Here is a 15,319-nt window from a genome sequence, read left to right on the forward strand (position 1 = left end):
AAACTTTCAGACTCACCAGGCTGTCAGTAAACCACTCTTGGCAACAGTCTGCTCACAAGGATAAGAACAGGAACAACAGTTTACCAATGAGACGGCATCAGTTGTTATTCTTGGGAGTCTTGCAATAGTTCATGCAGAAGTACAGCTCAGATAGATGAGGGACAGACCTGTTTTAGAAGCCTTATTTCCCACCAAAGTCAATCCCCATCTGCAGGTTTCCAGAGCCCCACAGCCCACGTGTCAGCTACAAAGCTCGCCATGTTCAGGGAGCTGTGGCTTACCCCAAGTATTTATAGCCCTCCCATTAGATGCAATTTGCCAATGAGGAGTCACGTTTACCATGAATATGTTGTCTAGGAACATAGGTGACATTAGGACCTTTATCTGTTTCCCAGGAAAAGAGCTAGAAAGTTAACTAAAGGTCAAATTCTCAGACACAAGAGGAAAAGCTTTTCTTAACCCTTCACCAACATAACATATTAACATACCATACATTCTTTTAATTGTCCAATCTTTGGTTTTCAAAATTTAGAGAGAAATAAACTTTGCCATTTAAAATGTAATTTTAAATGATTTCACGAGCTTGATCATATCATTCAGGATTTATTCATGCTTTCACTCATTCAAAAATGAGATTTTTACATGCCAGGTACAATGTTAAGCACTAAGAATACAGTGATGAACATGACAAATAGTTCCTCTCCTTACAAGATTTGAAATTTATCAGAAGAGATAAAAGAGTAAAAAGTCAATAACAATATAGTTTAAAAAATCCTTTGACAGAAGTTCAAAGTTATAATCATATTGAATCATACAGATTTATATTTAAGAAAGAAAAGCATGCCAATACTCAGTTGTTTATATATATTTTAAATATTTATTTTTTTCTTATGTGTAACACTAATATTTATAAATAGCAAATTTATAAATTTTTTAGGATATTGACATTACCTGGACTCTAAAATCATGTGAATTTACGATAATTCCTTTTTGAGGGAACATTTACTCCCCATCCTTATATTTCTATCTTATTTGTGAGACTTTGGGAGAAGAAAGTGAGTGTGCTGACCTCTGCCCTTTCTGGGTTCTCCAAGGGCTACCTGTCCAGAGAGGGATGTATTCCAGTCTAGATCTCCATTAAGGAGTTTTTCTGGGTAGGTCCTGCCCTGTCTATAACATTGGGGCAGGGAGGAGGGCAAAAAGTTCAGTTCCAGGAAATATCAGGAAGCTGATCTGTCTGAACACCCAAGCTACAACCACCAATTCTGATTGTATCGACAATAAAACTGATATTTTGATTTCTACCCTCTGACTCTAATACCTGTTTCTCAATTGGTTTAGAACATGGAAAGTGAAGAAAGAGATGTTATATATTGCCCTTCAAAAATTGCAGTACACTCTGAAACTGGCCAACAATTATCTATACTGTAATCTCATTCTGAATTACATATTGTCACAAGTCAGGTTGGCCAAGAAACCAATTCTGAGATTTGCCTGCCTGACTTTTACTGGGGAGTTCTCTGAGAAGAACACCTGTGGGCGAGTGAAGGAAGCAGAACTGGGCAAAGAAGAGAGTTGAATTTGATGCAACTGCCAATCCCAAGGGAGGAGCTGTGATGGCCCATCGGAGTTGTCCCCAATTGGGGCAAGAGGTAGCTGGGAATTTGTACCCTAACATAGACCAGATATTGGCCCAGAGGATTGGCTGCCTCCAGGGATGGAGTGTAGGCTTGGAGGTGGCAGTTCTCTGTGGGCAAAGGCACTTCCAGGGGAGAGGCTCAACTATGATACAAATGCAGGCAACATTCCAGGCAGCTAGGGTAGTGAGTGTCTCATTTCTAAAGAGGAAGATCTGGGTGGCACACATAGCATCTACGTTATGTGTGTACAGAGCATTTAAAACGGGTACATTAGGATCAACCAAGTAAGCAACGCACGATATTATCCAAAGGACCAGCTATGGCCTAAAATTACTGTATTATCCTGAACATTAACAGAATAACGGTAGTGTGAGCCTAAAAGCTGATACTGGTCATTGTCAAATGAAAGAAAAAAAATCGACCATTTTTCTACCAAAGTCGGAAAGCATAAATAGTATTATGATAACTGAGGTTCTGCCTGGTAATTATTTTCCTGTAGGTATGTTCAAGCAAACAAATACTCCCACTTATAATCCATATTTATGTAGGTATACCTTACTTCGTAGTTAAAAAAGTGAAGAGGCTGCATATAGATGCCTCATATTAGAAAACATAGAAAGTCTACCTCAGTTATCTCTTCTCTCATTACTAACCACCCCTCTTCCCAAGGTCTCTCCTTTCCAGTTAAGAAAATCTCCATTCTAATTAAGAAAATATATATACCAGAATCTATTAATGATTTTCTTAATCCAGCCTCCCCTTGCGCATGTCACACTTCACAATGAAATGCCTTTTGTTTGTTCCCCCCCCTTTTCCCTTATCTCTGATTAACCTTGTCTCTTCTTTGATCTTTTGTTGTTAAAAGGAAATAGGAATTCCTGATATATTGAGGCCTTATTTTTCACCAATGTGAGGCTTACCAAGTGAAAAAACCTTTTGTTTTAACCCTTAGTGTTGAAAATCATTCTAAATACAGAAGTAGAATTTTCATCCTTGGTAATTCCCCTCATGAATTTACACATCATTTTGCAGATAATTAACTATTTCACAGAGGTTAGAGAAGGTTAAAAAAAAACTTGTGCTGAAATCACTTCCAAGTATTAATCAATCGTAAATCAAAAGAAAGACCCTTTGAAATTATGTTAGTCTACATGGAAATGGTAATAGTTTGTCTTCAATTTTTCAGGGATTTCTCTCTTAAGTGAAACAAAATATGCCAGGACAAAATGGTCCCTACTGACTGTGAACTTTGTAAAGACTCACTGGTATGTAGGCTGGAGGCTGAAATGATTAACACTCAAAATAAGCTATTCTTCATAATAACCAGAAATGCCAACATAGGTTAACTAATATAAAGTATAGCAGTCATTAGCCTAGAATGCTTGCTTTTTATATAGTAATGCTTAATATTCAGATATAAGATGTCTGCTCTAACTTCTCAGATTAGGTATGAATTCAACAGTCAACAAAAAAAAATCTCATGACTTCTTTTTCTTTGTCTTCACAGTTTGCATATTTTTAAAATTGAGATACAGTTGCTGTACAATATTATATAAGTTACAGGTGTACAAAAAAAAATCTCATGACTTTGACAGTTACCAAAGTGGTGGAAAACTAAAAATGCTATGGCTGGTTAATGAGGGCTAAACAGAAAGAGGTATCCACTCGCTGCTGAATAATGGCCATCAGGCCAAGACACAACAGCATCAAGAACCTTACCTTAATGCACAGGGAAGAATGATGGAAACAAGAAGAAAAAAAGCAAGATGACTGAAAAAAAAAAAACCAACAAAGGGCTAAATAGTGCACAGAAATAATAAGAAAATGGCAGATAGCTAACGGGACAATGGATTAAATTCACGATGGGATGGCAGAGAATGGGTAAGGCCATGATAGAGGAGCAAAAATAAAGTACTAACCGGAAAAGCAAATCTCTGAGGATGAATGTGTAGTGACACATATTATATCAGCTAGTTGAGACCTCCTATTAACTGTTATAACAGCTACTGGTCAACATAATGGGCAGGAGTCACCAATATATAGTGAGACTCTGTCCACTGTACACTTTACTAAGATTGGAGGGAGTAGGTTATATATTCTGAAATAGCTTCCTTTAAAAAAAATTTTTTTAATTTTAAAATTTTAGTTGAATAAAATAAAGGCTCAAATTTTACTTGAATTACCTAAAAAAAGATAGCTCCTTCAAAGTATTTCATTACTTAGCAATCTGGGTACATAAAATGATGTTATATACGAAGAGAGTAGTAACCATGTATGTTTAGCTCCCAATACAGGTGGTCTCTGTTTGCTCTTTTCTAAGGGTCAGCCTCACAATCTGACTTCCCCAGCAGACAATGAACTTCCCAGGAAAATCCTCAAGATAGCACTAAGTAGCAACTTTGGTCTCCACAGGCTAGAGGGCAATCCAGAAGAGTAACATAAATATAGAAGGTATATAGCTATTTATCATTATTTAACTTTAAAATATATACATAAGAGAATCCCTGTGTTTGAAAAAAACTCTCAAGGATTCATTATTACTTGCTATGTTCTTTGATTTGTATACATATTATGAAATCCATTTATGTTAATTTCTAGAGATGAATGCATCTTCTACAATTAGAAATTCACTAGGAACCTAAATACCATTCTGCTATTTCTGGCTTACCAACCTTTCCTCCCCTGCAACCAAAACTAGAAAATGTGATGCTGGGATGAGATGAAGCTTACACTCAGTAAGTATTAATTCTCTCACTTCAGCATCAATTCCACATTTAGAATTTTATAAGAATATAATTTACAAAAATCATCTTCTATGTTAAGATATCTAATATATCCATTTTAATGACATTAACATGGAATAGAAAAATACTCAATGTTTACTATACATATGCTATGTCACATAACTTTTAGTAAGCATGATTTGACCCATGTCATATCTGCCTCTGGATTACAATAAACCATATCATGGCAAAGTCTGACTGTGTTTTGAAATTGAATGTGGGGGGTGGGGGAGGACTGAGAGAGAGAAGCAGAAAGGGACAGAGGTCTGGAAGAGAAAGGGGAAGGAAGGGAGAAAAGAGAATCAGACTTAAATAAACCTTGAAGGTCAAATACTGAAGTTGAGGGAAGGAGCCATGTCTGATTCTTCTTTGTACCCTCCACACCATCTAGCACAGTGCCTAAATTCACTGAGCAGTAATTCAGAAAATGTGCTGAATGAATCATTGAATGGAAAATTCTAACAAGAATTCACAGTGGGAAATTACACTCCTTACCCTTACAGTGGAGTACCTTTAGTTAAATTCTATATTATTTGCATATTAACAATTACACTCACTTTTGTATACATTAATTTTCATTTCCTGTGACTGTCCAGTCTAGGGTACTTCCTGAGGCAGGGGAGTAGTTGGTGGATTTCCTTTTGTTTTCCCTCCATCACTTCTGCCAGAAGGCTCTCAACACTGACTAGCCACTCAAAAGTTAACAGACTTAGGTAAATACTGATAAAAAAGTAAGGTCAGTTTTATGCTTTGTGGTTATCATGACATGGGTCATCAGCATCTGTGAGAGCTACCAATATTTATATATGTTGAAGCAACATGTAAAGATTGAAGTCTACCAGTGACCTTTCTAAATACAGATATCAATATTAAAATTTACAAGATAATATTTAACCCTTCAATCCATTATACAAGGTACTCGACTCTCACTTTTATTTCCAGGTCCTTAAGAGGAGGATCCTAGTGTTATTCATCTGTGTAGGGTCACTGCCTAGCACTGACCCTGCACAATGAATGAAATCTATGACAAAACAATGCATCATCAAACGTAACTGGTATAATGTTATATCAATATTTAACCATAATTATTGTTTAAGTATTAGAATCTTAAAGCCATCTGACAGGGTTTGAGTTTAGGCATTTCAAAAAACAACTATATGAGGATAAATAAAAGTTTGTGATATGTAGGAGGAAAAGTAGAAACCTGAGAGATAAGCGTATTTAAAAAATAGTGGGGGGCTTCCCTAGTGGCACAGTGGTTGAGAGTCCGCCTGCCGATGCAGGGGATGCGGGTTCGTGCCCCGGTCTGGGAGGATCCCACATGCTGCAGAGCGGCTGGGCCCGTGAGCCATGGCCGCTGAGCCTGCGCGTCTGGAGCCTGTGCTCTGCAACGGGAGAGGCCACAGCAGTGAGAGGCCTGCGTACCACAAAATAAATAAATAAATAAATAAATAAAATCAATAAAAAAATAAAAAATAGTGGGGGAGGACAAATAAAAGACAAATTAAAAAAAATAAACATGAGAAGAAAACAAGAGATTTCTATTTATAAACTAGATAGAAGTAATACTTAAATCATGTGTTCATTTGAAACCACAATAGATAAAAATATTGTCTAATTTTCAAATGTCAAGTTCACAGATAGAATGTGTAATGTAAAAACTCTAATCAAGCTAAGTGTTCCAGGAGCTATATTAAAGCACAGTTTAAACAGCAAAATAAAATCCAGATTAGCATTCAGTAAAATAATTTTAAGTTATATGTAAAGACTGTAGATAATAGAATTTTACAAATTAATGCAAAGCATCCTAAATTCTAGATAATTAAACATGTTTTATATGTCTTTGTGTGGAAACATTTTATAAATACACTACAAGTAAAGAGTTTTAAACAGTCATACCTGCAAAAGAGTTGTTCTATGGAGTTTCAGTGCCCCCTTTTGATGAATTTTAGCAAAGCATCCTGAACAATAATCTTCTCCACATTCAAGGCATACCTTAAAAGATATTGAAAAATCATACAATCTTATAAAATATGACTTTGAGAAAATACTTGCATAAAAAATTCATTGCTCTCATCTTTACTTCTCCAATTACACACCTAGATGTCAGCCGAACTGAGAAGCCCAAGGAAACGGGACAACATTTGTCTCAGTTAAGATGTAACTTTGAGAAAAATTAACTTATAAAATTTAACTACTCTCATAGCAAAATAAATATAATAGCTGTAAGTAGGTTTTAGATATATGTGTTAGGTGCATGTATGTATGTACAATTTCTGAATAAATCACTAAAAAAACGGCAACCTCAGATCAAACTTCTTAACCTGGTAAAAATTAACAGCAATATCTCTGGGTCAAAACTATTTCATTATGTGTTCTTTTATCTTTCTGTATTGATTTACATGACACAATTAGTGTCAAAGGATGTGTATACTATTTGTCTCCAAAATTCCCCACAGTCTTCTTTGAACGGCACTACTTCACTGGTGATTCTCAAAATGTTGTTTTAAAAGCATTCTTAGGAGATTCCTCAAAGGAAAAAAAGTGTAAGAAAAAAAACTGGATGGATCTTCATCAACATGTCAGCGATGTTTATGACTGGTGAAATGATTACAGACAAGTGTATATTTGTCTTGCAAGTTCTCTATGGTGCTAAAATGTCATTCTTTAAATTTGCGGATAAGTTGGAAAATGTGATATATCTCTACCTATGATGGTGCCAAGCAAGGGTGAAAGTGAGAAAAGGAAATGGAATTTTTACTGCAAGAGTAATTACTACTGTGCAGACATACAGCCACTCTAACACCCTTTACAGTATGATAAAAAAAATAGTGCAAATGGCTAGTAGCCCCCCTTTTCTTGAGTTTGGCCTAGGTTGAGAACATCCAGTAGTACAAATAAGAAAGCATGAGGCCTGGAGAGACAGTGTCAGAAAGTCTGTGCCAAGGAGCTCACACTCCCTTTAGCTCTCTTTCATTTCCTCTCCCTTTAGGGTGCCCACCACCCTTCTCCCCCTCCTTCCTCTCCCCTCTCTCAGGGTATAATAAGCATAAAGCAGCTGGGGCAGACTGGGGAGAGACAGACCAGGTTCTTCTGCCTTGTACGGGTCACTGGTGACCTGATGTGCAATTCAGTGACACTTCTCAAACTGTACCATGCATACAAATCTCCTGGGATTTCCTTACAGTGCACACGCTGGTTTGGGAAGTCTGGAATGTGACCCAAGATCCTGCATTCTAACAAGATCCCAGGTGATGCCCATGCAGCTGCTGGGTGCAGACCACACAGGGAGTAAGAAGGCACTAGAGTGTATTGGATGAAGAAAAGGAGACTAAATTTAGGGGGGTATAAATTAGGAGTTTGGGATTAACAGATACACACTACTATATATAAAACAGATAACCAACAAGGACCTACTGTATAGCACAGAGAACTATTTTCAATATTTTTTTATAACCTATAAGGGAAAAGAATCTGGAAAAGAATATATATACAGGGCTTCCCTGGTGGCGCAGTGGTTGAGAATCTGCCTGCCAATGCAGGGGACACGGGTTCGAGTCCTGGTCTGGGAAGATCCCACATGCCGCGGAGCAACTGGGCCCGTGAGCCACAACTACTGAGCCTGCGCGTCTGGAGCCTGTGCTCCGCAACGGTAGAGGCCGCGATAATGAGAGGCCCACACACCGCGATGAAGAGTGGCCCCCACTTGCCGCAACTAGAGAAAGCCCTCGCACAGAAACGAAGACCCAACACAGCCAAAAATAAATTAATTAATTATTTTTTAAAAAAAGAATATATATACACATATATATCACTTTGCTGTATACCTGAAATTAACACAACATTGTAATTCAACTATACTTCAATAAAAATTAAATAAAACCCAATAAGAGTCCATTAATTTTTTAAAGTTGTATTGCAAGTTCCCACATGATGATGCAGTTACCTACAATAATGTAACCATGTTTATTAAATATGAAATGATTAGGACAACACTCCAAAAATAGGTTAAAAGAGTAGGAAGTTGTATATAACTAAAATGAAACTAAAAAGGAAGGGTCAAATAACAATAACAATATCCACGACATTCAGGGAGCACTTACTCATTGTTCTAAGGGCTTCATATGTTCCATCTCATTTAATTCTCACAATAACCCCATAAGGTTAGCATGACAATTGTACCTCCATTGTGAAGATGAGGCAACAAAGGAACATAATGATTGAGAATTTGTCCAGTCATACAGCTAATGGAGCCAGGATTTCAACCCCAGAGTCTGGTTCAAAGCTTAAGCTCTTACCCAAGACCCACATTACTAATAATCATTGACCATTAATTTCAGTATTAATCATTTATTAGAAAACCTTCATAAAATCTGCAATAAAATAAATCCAAAATGTCAAATGATTGCATGGTCTGGTATTTATCAAAATCCAAATGTATTTTTCAAATGTGATTATAGCTACACAGAACTGGATTTATAATTTTAGTGGAAGAAAAATAAATACCATCCCTAGTATGGGAACTAGTCCTAGCCTTTCAACTCCTGTTTCAAGAGCTATAGTCTCTTAGAGAAATGATGATACAAACATTATCTAAATCCATAATTTTTAAGTGAAAAATTAAAAGCTATAATTTCACATACACATATGGAAGTATTATTGTATTAACGTAGTAGACTTCAAAATGTATTCTACAACATGTCAGCTAATATTTTAATGAATTTCTCATAAATGTTCGGCACCATTTTTACAATGTAATATAGAGGACTGAGAGTCAGTTTCAGCATATAATTTTAAGCCAAATATTTGCTAACAATAGACTTTCAATGAAAGTAGCCAAACAGATGTTATACTGGAAGATCAAAGCTGGAGTCACAGAGGAAGCTTATATATTTTGTTATACAAGCATATTTGGATTTAAATTGGGTTAAAATGACCACCAACTGGAAAATCTTTTTAGGTAGTTTGTATAACTGGCAGGAACATACTAAAAATGTGGATAAGGACGCCATTCCACCACAGATGCTTCTTTGACGATGGAGTACTAAAGTGCTGTTTTAGCAAATATCTTTTTAATTTGTTCAAGGCTAGATCACTTATGCTAAGCCTTCAGAATCCATTTGAGTTTAATTAAATTATCCACATTTGCCAAATTAATATGTAATTTTTAACTATCCATTTCACTTTTGTTATGTAAAAACAGCCTAAAGCCACTGGAATTTCTTTTAAAAATAAGAAATCTGCAAATTTGGGGTTTTATTTTTACCACCAACATATATGAATGCAACATATATAAAATGTACCAACAACAAAAGGCATACAATTTACTATCTCTTCTCAATGTGCTAGGCACAATGCTAAACACTTCACATGCATTAACCATTATCCTCAATAACTCTGAGGTCGTTATACTACTGTTACCCGTTTTGTCCCATTTTACAAAGGAGAAGACAGAAACAAAAGAATTAAGTCATTTGCTGAAGTTCACATAGCTAACAACAGGTAAAGTTGAGATTCAAACCCCCAAAATGCAAGCTCTTACTCCCTACCTCCCATCCCTGTACAATTTTCCCTGATTAAGGTCCTGTCATAAGATATAGAAAGGTTGACTCTGATTATCCAGTCAGCATGACCATCTAGAATGATGGAAGCTAAGAACACAAGGTAACCTCAGAGTTCAACAGTATAGAGTTCATTACATCTACCGAGCTTGAATTTTTAAATAATTTTTGTGCTTTTAACAAGTATCATGGGATATTATTTTCATTTCAAATCAAAGAACATCTTTTCTTAAAATCTTAGTAAATTCTTTAAGAATGGTTAGGGCCTAAACCCTGACTTCTATTTACAACAGTTTTCAGGCAAATCAGTTTTGTAATCACTGCACACTTCATCACTCTCATCTGCTTTCCAGCCAAGGCACGTGCCACTTATACTGTCCGGGAATGTCCTTTGCTTGCTTTTCCTTCTCTCTGGAAAAACAGATCCTTTATTTCCAAGTCAAATCTTATCTACATATGCCATATTGTTTGAATTCCATGGCCTTTAAAAAGTGCTCAACATAGAAGAGGATTAATATGAAATATTGACTCATAGCTCCTATGCAAATACTTTTTCAGATCATGAACAGTGGAATCCAACAATTCAATTCTGCCATAAGACCCTTTTAGCTTTCATACTTCAAACTTCAGGAATATTAGCGTTTGTTTATATTTTCTTAACTTTTCTGGATAGGTATAACTTGTTAAAATTCCACCATCGTATCAAGTAAGGAGAAAAACAGTACGATGTATGATGTAAAAGTAAGAGCATTATACCAAGAGTCAGGGCTTTACATTTAATATTATTAGTGCTTTATTAGACTTAAAGCACTCTAACTCTCTGAGCTCAGTTAAAACTGCCATGAAATAAGGCTAGTAATACAATCTTAAACCAGAAGTGATTATAACTAAATTCTCTGAAATTTAATAAATATTAGTTATAGTGATCCACAAACATTAGTTATAATCAAATTCTTTGGGGGAAAACTGCTTCCTAGGTATGTATAATATTTTAATTGCAAAATATATTGGATATCTTCCTTTCAGTTAGCTTCAATGATAACAGTGTTTTCAATAACAGAAACGCTTTAAAGAAATGACTCATTCAACAAACATTTGCTGAGTACCTATTAAATTGCAGGCATAATTCAAGGTGGTAAGCACACAGCAGGGAACAAAAGTAAATCCCTACTCTCATGAAATTTACATTGTGGGTGAGTGGAAAATAAACAAATAAACATACACTAAAGGGTGATAAATGTTATGTAGATGAATGAGGCAGCTTCACAAAACTATAGAGAGTCATCTCAGCTGTTGCTATTTTATAAAGAGCTGTTAGGACAGGCAATGTTTGAGTTGACCTTTATTGATATGAGGAGACCTTGGGGGGAGAAAATTTGATGGGGAAATATTAAGAGTTGAATTTTGAACACACTAAATTAGTGATTTTGGTTAGAAATCCAAGTAGAAGTGTTGATTAGGCAGTCTGAGTTGAAAGTTCAGGGGAGAGATATGAGTTAAAGATGTAAATTTGGGAACCATCAAAATAAAGATGGGCTTTAAAGCCAAGAGAATAGATGAAACTACCTAAAGAACAAGTATAAACAGACTAGAGAAGAGGCCTGAGGACTAAGCCCTGTGGCACTCCAACGTTAAGGGGTCAAGAATACGGAAAAACAACAAAGCCCTACACAGAAAAATACATACCATACAATTCCATTTATATACATTTCAATAGGTTTAGCACCACTACATGTATGCTGCTAAAAATCAGAATAGTAGTTGGTTTTGTAGTGGGAGTTAATTGGAAAAGGCACAAGGGAACCTTCTGGGGTATTCTATTATCTTGATGGGGGTGTATACATTTAAGATTTGTCCATTTCACAGTAGGTAAATTATACATCAATTAAAAAAAAAGAGAGAGAGACAATGGGAGGAGATAATGTGATGACAGCAAGTGTAGACAACTCTTTAGAAATGTTACTAAAAGGGGTACAGGGGGAGATGTGGGGATCAAAGAAGAATTTCTGTTCCAGTTTTGGTTCGAGAAATACTGCATGTTCTTGTGCTGATAGGCACGATCCAAGGGAGAGAGGACAAAAGTTAGGTGGTGTCTTTAAACAAGAATGAGAGGATGAGATTCAGGGCATCGTGTAGCATTGGCCTTTCCTGGCAGCCTGCACACTTCACCCTTAGTAATGATCATGAAGAAAAAGACATGGCTACCAAGCAGGTTAAGTCGGGACAGGTGTATGAGCCCGTGTGAAAGTCTGATCTTACTCCAGTGTACATACTAGCAGAGCGGCTTTGTTCTCACACTGCCCACAAACCTTCCCTTTTATCTTGGGTTTTTCATGTTCAGAAGAATTTGCCATTTTATAATTAGATGGTTGTTTCACTGGCTCTGAAAGGGAAAAAAAAGACCAATCACATTAAAATACGATGTTCAGTTTTCTGATTGATAAAGGAAATTATGCACATTTCTAAATTCTCAAACAGTATATAAATATTAGTTGCCCAATAAGAATGGCATGTAGCCAAGTCTAATCTTCCCAGTAGACTAGGGAGCCCACAGTCCCCCTCCCACCCACTGTGACCACAGGGCCACACATATCCACCCATATCCATTCTGCTGTAAACTCAGTTGAACTAGACATGTAAAATTACAGAATGTTAAAAACTATGCTTTGGATAGAATTCCCATAGTGTTCTGCCCCATCTCTGGATCAAACTAAAGCCCACACAGAACAACTTCTATAATAAATGTTATATATACTTCTATAATTTGTTCTATCAAATTATCTTAACTATCCAAATTAAATGTTTATCCTCTATTTTAAAAATCTTATTTCTTTTAGAAGTACTGTAAATTCAAATTTTATTTTTGGTTTTTGCTATTTTCAAATAATGTATTAAAATATAAAGCAATTTTCAACATTCTTTTAATTTCCCAGAGTAAAATTTCAATCTATAATTTTATACTGCTAAAATTTTCTTCCTAGAGTTTAAGGAACAATGCTATGAAAGTCCTCACTTTTCAAAAATACTATTATTATGATCATATCTTAAGTTGATTTTTGACATAAAATAAGCACCCCTCCCCAAAATACAGATAAAATATATTTTGAGTATCAAAGATAAAGAGTCACCATTTTGGGGTTTAGAATCTTTATGCTGCATGAACAGTTCTAGCACTTAAATTTTCTATGTAATTCAAATGTAAAAAAAAAGAAATTATACCTTTAGCATCTAATAATACAATGGTAAACTGTTTACCTTGAAGCTGCTCCTTCAGTAATTTTAATTTCACTTTTCCAGCAGAAAGCTGTATTAATAAAATAGATATTGTATGTCAGGTATACAAACTCAAATAAAGTTTAAGTTACTAATAAAAATATTATAAAGCCATAACATTTTGGTGCATCTTTAACAAAACAAACATTTTGAAAGAATAATATGAGATCTTTAATGCATATATAGGAATTTTAATTAAATCAAGAGAAAATTCATAAAAGAAAAATATATTTTGGAAATATATATAAACCAGTTTTTTTTAATGTCACAAATTATCTTTAAACAAAAATTACATATCACCATGAAATGATTTTAGGAAAGCACTAGCATTCAGATGTTGTAAAGGCTCAGTAAGCCTTTTCTATCTCTGATCTTTCTGAAACACACAAAGCCTAATATTTGTGTAGACTGAATCTAAGCTGAATTCTGACTAAGCTATTCTGCTCACATAACTGTAGAAGCTAATATTATTATCTTAATTGCCCAAATCAGAGAACCACATGTTTAAGCATCATAGGCATAACCTTCAAATATATTATTTGTGATCCCTGACTTTCCCAAGTTGTAGCCAAAAAAATTGAGTAAGTAACAATTATGGATAGGTATTTCAAATAAATAATCACTTAAAATCCTTGGATCTTAAGAGTTTAAGAAACAAAACAGACTCTCCAATTGCACATACTTGCCTTGGTCTTATTAAAACCAACGTCTGAAGTACACAGACATTCACGGAGCATGGCGCACACTTATACACACACTGTCAATTCATGCCTCATTTTCAATTTTCAATTTGCATGCTCAATTGCCCAATTTGTACATGAGAATAATGGTTGCCTCTATGTCTATGGCTGTACCAACTGCAGTCATCTTTGAAATTTTAGGCCTAATTATTTTCAGTGAATCTAGTGCTTTTGCTTCAAAAGGGCATTTGTTTGTTCCCATTCTTTAAGGAGCTGCTCAAATGCTATGTACCAAACACAGCAGACAAGAGAATAGAATTGAAATAATCAATTTTTATGTGAACCACACTTTTATTTTTAAACTGGCAGTGTTGTACAAGTTACAGATAATTTAATCCTATTTTTTATAACCAAATTATCCAATACTATTACCTTAATGATACATCTGAATTGCAACATGATCTATGTGTTTATAGGCTACCTGGGCAGAATGCATATACCAAAGCAAAATGAATTCATTATTAGGGACATGTTATACTTTGTTCTTGTTACTGTGAATAATATTTTTCTGCTCTATGAATATAGCCATATTTACTTCATATGAATCAAACTGTATACAAATATTTCAATGAACAAACTGCTAGCTTACTATTTTTAGGCAAATAGAATTTCCTCCTAAGTCTGATTTTTATCTGTTGGGGAAAGAGATGAGGGTGGAGTAGGGTTGGACCAGGGATACACACACACACAGGCAAACACCATAAAGATATATGGATATGCATATGTGTGTATATATAAAACACCAGGAATTCAATATACTGAAGCCTATACCTTATTAACCCACTTATGACTCCACCAGGAGATGCTGAAGGGGTCCTATCAGGAGTCAGGGCAGCTTAGTGTCTCTACCACACAGACATATCATCTGGGCCCTTGGGGTCAGACTACGTTGTATTCATCAGCCTCCCTGGCATTCACAAATGCCTCCATCCTGCCACTAATGTCCTAATCCACCGTGCTGGGCCCACACTCCTTCCACAAGCCACCTTTTCAAATATCCTCATTCTTAATCCAATTAGCTACTCAACCTTTGCCATTCTCCACTACTTGTCCTTCGGTCCAGGCTGCTCTGCCCTTCCATGAAGCCCTTATTAAAGAGTCCTTTAACTCTCTTATGCCTTAAAAATTTCCTTAAAGTATCTCTTCCAAAAGTTCACAGTAACTGGACCCACCTTTCCTCACACTCAACCTTCTCCACAGAACTCTCCAGAGGAAAGAGCTCCATTTCTACCCCCTTTCACTCACCAGGAGAGAAGGAAAATGTTCTCCCTGTTTGCTCCCCAGTGCTGCTTCCAGAACACTGGTCCGCTTTCACCAATACG

General features: G+C 35.8%; 1 protein-coding gene across 1 annotated transcript in view; it reads right to left on the reverse strand.

Annotated features, from left to right (window-relative positions):
• Positions 1 to 15,319, reverse strand: part of ZBBX (zinc finger B-box domain containing) — a 112,470-nt gene that overhangs the window by 78,203 nt on the left and 18,948 nt on the right. Inside the window, exons 5-7 of the mRNA XM_067737959.1 lie at positions 13,240 to 13,288; positions 12,258 to 12,367; positions 6,323 to 6,418 (exon numbers count right to left, since the gene is read on the reverse strand). Coding sequence (XP_067594060.1) covers positions 6,323 to 6,418; positions 12,258 to 12,367; positions 13,240 to 13,288 — 255 coding nt within the window. The remainder of the gene's footprint in view (positions 1 to 6,322; positions 6,419 to 12,257; positions 12,368 to 13,239; positions 13,289 to 15,319) is intronic.

Source organism: Pseudorca crassidens, chromosome 5, assembly GCF_039906515.1.
Source record: "Pseudorca crassidens isolate mPseCra1 chromosome 5, mPseCra1.hap1, whole genome shotgun sequence".
NCBI lineage: Eukaryota > Metazoa > Chordata > Mammalia > Artiodactyla > Delphinidae > Pseudorca > Pseudorca crassidens.